This window comes from Aquarana catesbeiana, linkage group LG01, assembly GCF_042186555.1.
Source record: "Aquarana catesbeiana isolate 2022-GZ linkage group LG01, ASM4218655v1, whole genome shotgun sequence".
NCBI lineage: Eukaryota > Metazoa > Chordata > Amphibia > Anura > Ranidae > Aquarana > Aquarana catesbeiana.
The window spans coordinates 797,075,926-797,086,145 of NC_133324.1; the positions used below are offsets into that span (position 1 = coordinate 797,075,926).

The window sequence follows — 10,220 nt, forward strand, 5'->3', positions numbered from 1 at the left end:
AATAAATGACCACATAAGTATCTAGAGTGTTATCTTTCCTGACAAATGTTTCTGTTTTTATTGCAGTGTTCAAGTGGGTGAGAAAGACACTAATTGCACTGGTACAAATTACATTTGGAAGAACCATAAACAAGTAAGCTTTAAATGTCCTTTTTTCAGTGGTTTTTTTTTGTTTTTTTTTTTTTATCGGTGACGTTTGGGGATAATGGATTTATACAGTGACTCACAGGCCTACTGTCTCAGTCCTGTATTTTTGGGGCTGATTGAAGCACTGCAGTGCATGTGGGTGGCTCACTTTAAAAGCCACATTTTTATTTTTTCCTAATGGTTACACGTGTCCTATGGCACTACTAAAATATGTACAATATAATTTATACGTATCTACAAAGTGACATGACTGTTTAAATAACACCACACTGCTTGGTTTTCTTCCCAGATTTCACCAGTTTGTTATAACAGAACTAAATTCACTTCATAATAATTCACAAAAAGGAATCATTCATACCGGGGATTAAGTCTGTCCTCCATGTAGAGCCGACGGCAGATGTGTGTTAATCCACGTCGGAGCTGCGTGCAGGCAGCCCATAGAGGATGCACATGCAACGGCTGCATGAACACAATCACATCTCAAAGCTTGGCATGCAGGCAGGAGGCTTTGTGTTCAGATTTATGCACCCGCTCTTGCCCACGTGATATATATTGATATGCGATTGTATCCGTTCAGCTGCAGCGTGTGTATCCACTTCTGTAAGCTGCCCACCCACAGCTTAGAGTTGGATGCAATCTGTTTTCTATAATATAACATATTTAAAGGATAATCAGATTCTAGGTGAAAAATGTGATGTCCCTTTAAAAATACATGCTAGCCTGTAGACTAAAATGACTGGCTGTTGAGATCATTTTATTGCTACATTCTTTTATTCCTGTATGTCCTTTCTTATTAACCACTTCAATACTGGGCACTTTTACCCATTTCCTGCCCAGGCCAACAATTGCGAGGTCATGCAACACCACCCCAAATTAAATTGTTAGCTTTTTTTGTCACACAAATAGAGCTTTCTTTCAGTGGTATTTAATTAGCACTATTTTCTTTAACTTTTTGATAAATGAAAAAATAATATTTTGAAAAAAAAAAAACGCATTTTTCTTCGTTTGTTATAATTTAGCAAATAATCTTTCTTCATAAATTTAGGCCAAAATGTTCTGCTACATTTCTTTGGTGATTATAACTTTCCTACAGACTAAATAACTGAATTTTTGTGTCACAATTTTTTGGAATATGAAGATATGTTTTAAACTTTTTTTTTTTTTTAAATACTGTCACCAGTGCACTACAGCCGTGGCGGTGGTCGTGGTGATCAGGAAAACAGACTGGTGACCATATGTAAAAAAAAAAAAAAAAAAAGTTATGTAATTTTTTTCTAATTTTGTTTTTTTTATTACGTTTTTTTATTTTGTTTTATGATTTTTTTTAACACACTGTGACCAGAGCAATACAGTGTTACTGTAGTAACACTGTACTACTCCGGGGACGTGATCAGGATTTTTTTTTTACACATTGATTGCTTATACTAATTTATTTCATTGGTATAATTTTTAACCATATAATTTGCAACCATTTTTACTGAATGAAACTGATTAATTCAGTGAGCATTGTTGTAATTTGCTGTGATTGGCCACAGCTAATCACATGGTACACATGGGCTGTGATTGGTCCTGGCTGTAGCATGTGATTGGTTGTGAACAAGCACGGTACACTCGTGTGAAATGCATCCACTATGTGTAACCCTGCATGTATGACTGGCATACGACAATAAAGGACTCCTTATCGAGCATTTTGATAGTCTGGTGTGCAACCAATTTCTTTCTTTCTTCTTTCATTGTGGACAGTGGTGAGCCGAGGTTAGCACCTGGAACCCAGTGCACCTGATTATTGCCTGATGCGGTATGTGTGCTTCTTGTTTGAACTGTACCATGTGATTACTGTGACCAATCGCAGCTAGCAACTCAATTGTACACAATGGATGGCATGAAAGGAATCCATCTATTGTTTACAATTGTCATGTGATCTGCTGTGATCGGTCGCAGCGATTACATGGTACCAGCAATGGGCTGCTAAAGTGATCTGTCATCGGCTGTCACACAGCTGGTGACCTATGCCCACAGCGTGGCGTGTTCCAAGAGGACATCATATTATGTCCACCCGGAACAATGAAAGTCCTGCCCGGCCATGATTTTGCAATGGGCCGGATGGGAAGGGGTTAAGGATCACTTTTTCCTTTTGGATGAAACTTAGAATAACCAACAGCCAAGTAGACTGATGTTTTTATTGCCCTTATACTTTTTTTTTTTATGACTTTCAGACAGATCCGGGACACCGTGAATTGGATTTTCAGTGAGCAGATGCTAGTTTACTATATCAATGTATTCCGAGATGCATTCTGGCCAAATGGAAGATTAGCACCTCCAAAAACCTCAAGAACAGAGCTGCAGTGCCAGGAAACAAAGCAGAAAGCACAGCAAAAACTACTTGAAAACATCCCCGGTGAGCTAACTGCTATGATGGGGTTGGATGGCGCATTTATACACAGCAGTGTCCTCTTCACTGTCATTAGGCTGTAAAATCTGCAGACATCAATGTTATCATCTTGAATAAAGATACACACCTTTTTCTCTTCCATTGTGACTTGTCTGTTTTGAAGATGCATGCTGGGGCTTGTTACGGTGTGTAATTATGGAAGCGGAGTGACCTCACAGTGTGTTGTAAAGAGCCTTATTGGCTGACATTGTATTTTTGTTCTGTTTTGCTACATAGACTAACTTCAGCACTATAGAAAATAGGGCATTTATCTCTTTCTACCCATTTACAGTGCTAACTGAATGAATGCTGTCTAACCTGAGCCATGTAGTTTCATGAAAACACAACCATTAATATTTTCTATTCTAAAACCACTTTGTAACATTCTGGTTATTTGTTTAGGTCAGGGGTCTCAAACTCAAATTACCTGAGGGCCACAAGACAAGTTTTCATATCCCATGGGGGCCGCATGCAAACTTTCAAACTTCAAAAACAGCACTGGTGTCAGGGAACGCATTTTTAGCCCAGCACTGGTGTCAGCGGACACACTATTAACCCCCAGCACTGGTGTCAGCGGACACACTATTAACCCCCCCACACTGGTGTCAGCGGACGCACTATTAACCCCCAGCATTGGTGTCAGCGGACGCACTATTAACCCCCAGCATTGGTGTCAGCGGACGCACTATTAACCCCCAGCATTGGTGCCAGCGGACGCACTATTAACCCCCAGCATTGGTGCCAGCGGACGCACTATTAACCCCCAGCATTGGTGCCAGCGGACGCACTATTAACCCCCAGCATTGGTGCCAGCGGACGCACTATTAACCCCCAGCATTGGTGCCAGCGGACGCACTATTAACCCCCAGCATTGGTGTCAGCGGACGCACTATTAACCCCCAGCATTGGTGTCAGCGGACGCACTATTAACCCCCAGCATTGGTGTCAGCGGACGCACTATTAACCCCCAGCATTGGTGTCAGCGGACGCACTATTAACCCCCAGCATTGGTGTCAGCGGACGCACTATTAACCCCCAGCATTGGTGTCAGCGGACGCACTATTAACCCCCAGCATTGGTGTCAGCGGACGCACTATTAACCCCCAGCATTGGTGTCAGCGGACGCACTATTAACCCCCAGCATTGTTGTCAGCGGACGCACTATTAACCCCCAGCATTGGTGTCAGCGGACGCACTATTAACCCCCAGCATTGGTGTCAGCGGACGCACTATTAACCCCCAGCATTGGTGTCAGCGGACGCATTATTAACCCCCAGCATTGGTGTCAGCGGACGCACTATTAACCCCCAGCATTGGTTTCAGCGGACGCACTATTAACCCCCAGCATTGGTGTCAGCGGACGCACTATTAACCCCCAGCATTGGTGTCAGCGGACGCACTATTAACCCCCAGCATTGGTGTCAGCGGACGCACTATTAACCCCCAGCATTGGTGTCAGCGGACGCACTATTAACCCCCAGCATTGGTGTCAGCGGACGCACTATTAACCCCCAGCATTGGTGTCAGCGGACGCACTATTAACCCTCAGTACTGGTGTTAGTGGACGCACTGTTGACCCCCAGCATTGGTGTCAGCGGACGCACTATTAACCCCCCAGTATTGGTGTCAGCGGGCGCACTATTAACCCTCAGCACTGGTGTTAGTGGACGCACTGTTGACCCCAAACATTGGTGTCAGTGGACGCACTATTAACCCCCAGCATTGGTGTCCGCAGACGCACTATTAACCCCCAGCATTGGTGTCCGTGGACGCACTATTAACCCCCAGCATTGGTGTCCGTGGACGCACTATTAACCCCCAGCATTGGTGTCCGTGGACGCACTATTAACCCCCAGCATTGGTGTCCGTGGACGCACTATTAACCCCCAGCACTGGTGTCAGCGGACGCACTATTAACCCCCAGCATTGGTGTCAGCGGACGCACTAATAACCCCCAGCACTGGTGTCAGTGGACGCACTATTAACCCCCAGCATTGGTGTCAGCGGACGCATTATCAACCCCCAGCATTGGTGTCAGTGGACACACTATTAACCCCCAGCATTGGTGTCAGCGGATGCACTATTAACCCCCAGCACTGGTGTCAGCGGACGCATTATTAACCCCCAGCATTGGTGTCAGCGGACGCACTAATAACCCCCAGCACTGGTGTTAGTGGACGCACTATTAACCCCCAGCATTGGTGTCAGCGGACGCATTATTAACCCCCAGCATTGGTGTCAGCGGACGCACTATTAACCCCCAGCATTGGTGTCAGCGGACGCACTATTAACCCCCAGCATTGGTGTCAGCGGACGCACTATTAACCCCCAGCATTGGTGTCAGCGGACGCACTATTAACCCCCAGCATTGGTGTTAGCGGACGCACTATTAACCCCCAGCATTGGTGTCAGCGGACGCACTATTAACCCCCAGCATTGGTGTCAGCGGACGCACGATTAACCCCCAGCATTGGTGTCAGCGGACGCACTATTAACCCCCAGCATTGGTGTCAGCGGACGCACTATTAACCCCCAGCATTGGTGTTAGCGGACGCACTATTAACCCCCAGCATTGGTGTCAGCGGACGCACTATTAACCCCCAGCATTGGTGTCAGCGGACGCACGATTAACCCCCAGCATTGGTGTCAGCGGACGCACTATTAACCCCCAGCATTGGTGTCAGCGGACGCACTATTAACCCCCAGCATTGGTGTCAGCGGACGCACTATTAACCCCCAGCATTGGTGTCAGCGGACGCACTATTAACCCCCAGCATTGGTGTCAGCGGACGCACTATTAACCCCCAGCATTGGTGTCAGCGGACGCACTATTAACCCCCAGCATTGGTGTCAGCGGACGCACGATTAACCCCCAGCATTGGTGTTAGCGGACGCACTATTAACCCCCAGCATTGGTGTCAGCGGACGCACTATTAATCCCAGCACTACCCCCTACACTCCACAAATACCCCCCCCCCCCCCCCAAACACTTCATAAATACCCCCTGTTCACAAATTTCAACCCCAGTCACCCCACTAAGGACTTTGCTCAGACTTAGTGTGATGGCTCACTTATCTCTCCATCCTGGCAGTCAGCTGGTGGCCTGATCTTCTGCCTCCTGAGTCCTCTCCTCCTGTCAGGTCCTAGTGGCAGGGCATGCTGGGAACGCCATGTTCTCCCGCCCTGAGGTGGCAGCAGGACCCTGGATCCAGGCACAGCCTCCAAGGGAGAACAGATCTGAACGATCATCAGGGCCTAGGTGGGCGGGGCGATGGACGGATCCTCCCTCTGCTCTGTTCTCTCTGCTCTCCTGTGCTGTGTCTGTTTCCTTTGCTGTGCGTGCTGGGCTGCAGCAGCATGCAGGGGAGAAGACACAAGAGAGAAAACTCCCAGCCGCTGTGCGGTGCACCCCACGCACCCGCCCAGGATCAGCTCTGCCTGCGGGCCATTTGTAACCGGTCCGCGGGCTGGTACTTTGAGGCCCCTGGTTTAGGTCCTTCTCTTTTCATGTGTTGTACTGCCTAATAGCTAACCTTGTGTCCCATAGTGCATCTTCACTCTGTTGAAGCTTGCTGAAAGATCTCATGATCCCTGGCCCTCTACTGTGTGCTGTGGTTCAGTTGGCCCACCCATATGTCTCATCTGAGAGGTGCAATAGATTTTGATGCTTTTTCCATGCATTCTACACATTTTGCTATTTATCCCTGTGGAAGATGTTTTAATGGAAAATGCACCAAAGATCCAAAAAGTTTTTAGTTTTTTTCAAAGTGGAGCTCCAGCTTTACAAAAATAAGTGCGTTTTAATAACTAAGGCTGGGTTCACACTGATGCGGTCTGCTGCATCGCATGTCATTTGTACTGGAATCCCACCAGACATGCAAATTCAGTGAGGTGCGCATTGGGCTTGTATGGCTCAATTTTCACTGGATCTACACCAAGAACATGCAGGACCCTTTTTTTTTGTCCACACTGGAATCTGATCACATGGGTCTGAACATTCTATCCAATTCCCCAGTTCGCACTGCATTCTGCCAACAGATTTGGGGGAGTCATTAACTTTATATTGACACCCACAGCGGTTTGCAGAGCACAGTGTGAACTGCCTGCGATTCTGATGCAGTGTGGGATCTGCACAGGAATCGCTGCATTTTCCACACCGCATCAGTGTGACCCGGGCCTAAAAAACAATATAGGAACATATTATATTGATAAAACCTGTAAAGCTCTGTTGTACCCCTGTTGTATTGCGCCTGATAGCTTGATTTACAAAGGCACCCAGCTTTGTATATTGTGGTGCTGGATGTGGAATGCACAGTCTGTAGACAGTGTTGCTGTAATTTATTTGAATTGCTCCCTGAGGCTAGTATATAAATGTCCCTCACAATATCATTCTGTACATTTGCAATAACAATTATTTTCTATAGTTTATTTTAATAGCTAGTGAGCTTTTCAATCCTGACATTAACTAAACACGGGCGTATTACAAGCTGCCACGTTTTAAAGTGTGAAAAGCAGTTTTAATGTCAATTAAAAAACAGATTGTAGACTAAACGGTTTTTGCTTTTGTCTCTGCAGAAAAATAAAATTACAATTGCTTACAACTACCTTTATAAGTAAAAGTATTACTGTTTTTCAGGCATAGACAAGACCGATATATATATATATATATATATATATATATATATATATATATATATATATATATTTATATTTATATTTATATTTATATATATATATATATATATATTTATATTTATATTTATTTCACTCTTCATGTCTGTTTCCAGATGCACTTCAGAACTTGGTTGGACAGCAGAATGCACGTCATGGCATAATCAAGATATTTAATGCACTTCAAGAAAACAGAGCTAATAAGCATCTACTTTATGTAAGTAGAGAAGCTTCTTTTTGTTTGTGAGTTTCTGTGTTTTCTCATAATTCAGAAGTTAATGATTAGTAACAACTCCTTTCAGGCTATTTAAAGTCTCTTCATAACTAGGAAACTATTATTGTGTAATGGAATAGCCATACTGACTCTGTTTAAAGCGCAAATCCAGGAATTCAGATACTTTGTAAAAAGTGCAGGCACATTAGGAGTTGTCCAGGGAGGTGCATGACATGTCCTGGGCTTATCTCTATATCTGACAGGTTTTTGGCTCTGCCAGAGCAGACATTTACACTTGGGGCTGTGAGAAAAGAGAGAGGCACACAGAGCTGCTATGCCCGCCTCTCTCGTTTGCTGCCCATTCAGAGAAGCCTTTGTATTTTGAGCATGAGTTCACATAATACAAATGCTTCTGTGATTGGGCAGGAGGAGGGGAGGAACGAGCATAGCAGCTGCACCAGCTTTATTGTTGAAGATGCTTAGACCTGAAGCATCAACGTCGGGCTCCCAGCAGTACAGCGATAGCTGTCTTCCGGGAGTGCAATAAAACGGTCAGATGTAAATGGAGATGAGCCCAGGAGATGTCATACAGCTCTTTGGACTTAACTCATAGTGTTCCTTCACTTTTTACAAAGGAGCTTTAAAAATATGAGAACATTGTAGTCCACCTTGCCCATACCCATGTCTGTGATCTACGCAGGATGACACATGAAATCTGATCCTCAGCTCCTGCATCTCACCTGTCGGCCCCAAAAATGCAGGGTGCAGGGTTTGTTTCTAAACCTGCATCAGAAATATTGACAAAAAGCATTACTGACATAAATTATTGGTGTAAGTCCCAACTGAAGTTCCCTATTACTTTAGTTGGATATAGTGAATGTGCAGCAAAAAGGTAAATGGCAAATGTCTTAATGTTACAATTCTAATTGCTGCACAATACCAGGCAAAATTCCAAAGCGCAGACCGCAAAGGACAGTCTGCTGTCTGTGTGACAGCATCCGCCCGACACCCCCTAGACAATAGAGCTCTGCAATATTCAGGGAGCAGGAGTTTTTCTGATTGAGGAGCTCTAGTTCTGAATCAGTGTGTGTTAACAACTATCCCTGAGCCCCCCCCCCCCCCCATCAAATCATTCCCCGCATCTATTACCTTTTGTACCACCACCCCCTCCCTTTTAGAATGTAAGCTCTACGAGCCGGGCCCTCCTGTCCCTTCTGTATTGAACTGTACTGTAATTGTGTTGTCCCCACTCTACATTGTAAAGTGCTGGGTAAACTGTTGGCGCTATATAAATCGTGTATAATAATAATATAATAATGTGGGGTGTCAGGTCACACCAGAGAGTTCACCACTTTAATTTTTCTCAGGTGCCTGTACCATGCCTATTTCTTCTGGGCCCCAGCTGACTCTGTGGGGCAGTGGAGACGGGGATATGGATAAGAAGCATTTGCACTGTACTACAGTGGTAGAACAGTGGATTGATATTAAAACTTGCATTTTAGTACCCTCCCACCTGTATGGTGACTGAAATGTTTTTGTTTGTGTAACTCAAACCAGAAGATGACAGCTAAAAATTTTGCACTGATAAGGCATTGGGGTCTTAGGCCAACCATAGATGTATTGAATCTCAGTTCAGAAGGGATCAGCCAAGATTCGATCCATCTATGGACAGACTGGCTGTATTGAAGTCGATCCATCGATAGACTTCAGTACAACCAGGCTGTCGGACCTTTTTTCATGTGATCATTGCTGGCAGTGATAGCCACCAGCAGTGATCATTGTGTTCTGCTGGTAGGGAAGGCTCCCTGCTGGCAGAACACAATAAAGCTGCAGGAGGTATTCTCCCATCAACACTAACTGTGGGCAGAATCCATCGATTTTTCTTTACTTCCACCTGTGGTGGAAGGATAGAAGATTGCATAATCTTTGGGTTGTTTTAGGCTAATAGGAATGTTCTTGTGTTTTTCAGGTACTGATGGAAGTCTGTCTGCTAGAGCTATGTCCAGAACTGAGAAGCCACTTAGAGCAGTTGAAAGCTGGACCAGCCTGCGACAGCACAAAGTGAACCACTACTTCTAATGTCTATGTAACAATAGACATGCTAATTATTTTCCTCTTTTCCATAGAGGGCTGACTGAGGACTACTTACGCTCCTGTGTCTTTTTCCCCCTTCTTTATTTTATGTAAAATATACAGGTTGGGGAAGCCGTTGCTGTAGTGTAGAATGAGAAGGTAATGCTGCACTGTCACCACTTTTACTCAAAAATGAAAAAAAAAAATAAATAAAAATATAATTTGGTTACTGGCTTCTGGATCGTGAGATGAGGCGCTAAGGACAGGGGGCATCTTTTATACAGTTCAGTGACATGTGGGGACCGTTAAGGAGCTGGACGCACTCGACATTCAAAGAGCAGACATTTCGTAAGATAGTGTTAAATAATTGAATGTTGTACAGATCATTTCCTCATTGAGGATCCTGAACATTCCTTTATTATTTCCGGTGTATTGAAGAATGTTTTGTGCAATACTTTACGTAATGTTATTGTGAATATTTTATTCTTTATTGCTTTTATTTTTACCAAAGACTGCCCATTATTTAAAATATTTGTAAGCAATAAATACAAAAATAAATTTTTGTCCTTTTAGTTTCTTTATTTAAAAATATAGTAATGTATAGCAGCAACCAAGCACAATCCCTCGGATACTGATCTCATTTCAACATGAATTCTGACTGGTTGCTAAAAGTTACTGTGTGTA

At 44.3% G+C, this 10,220-nt stretch overlaps 1 protein-coding gene across 1 annotated transcript in view; it reads left to right on the forward strand.

The window, feature by feature from the left end:
* Positions 1-10,112, forward strand: part of SNX25 (sorting nexin 25) — a 254,772-nt gene extending 244,660 nt beyond the window's left edge. Inside the window, exons 16-19 of the mRNA XM_073607376.1 lie at positions 67-133; positions 2,364-2,545; positions 7,366-7,466; positions 9,433-10,112. Coding sequence (XP_073463477.1) covers positions 67-133; positions 2,364-2,545; positions 7,366-7,466; positions 9,433-9,528 — 446 coding nt within the window. The 3' untranslated portion in view covers positions 9,529-10,112. The remainder of the gene's footprint in view (positions 1-66; positions 134-2,363; positions 2,546-7,365; positions 7,467-9,432) is intronic.
* The last annotated feature ends 108 nt before the right edge of the window (positions 10,113-10,220 follow it).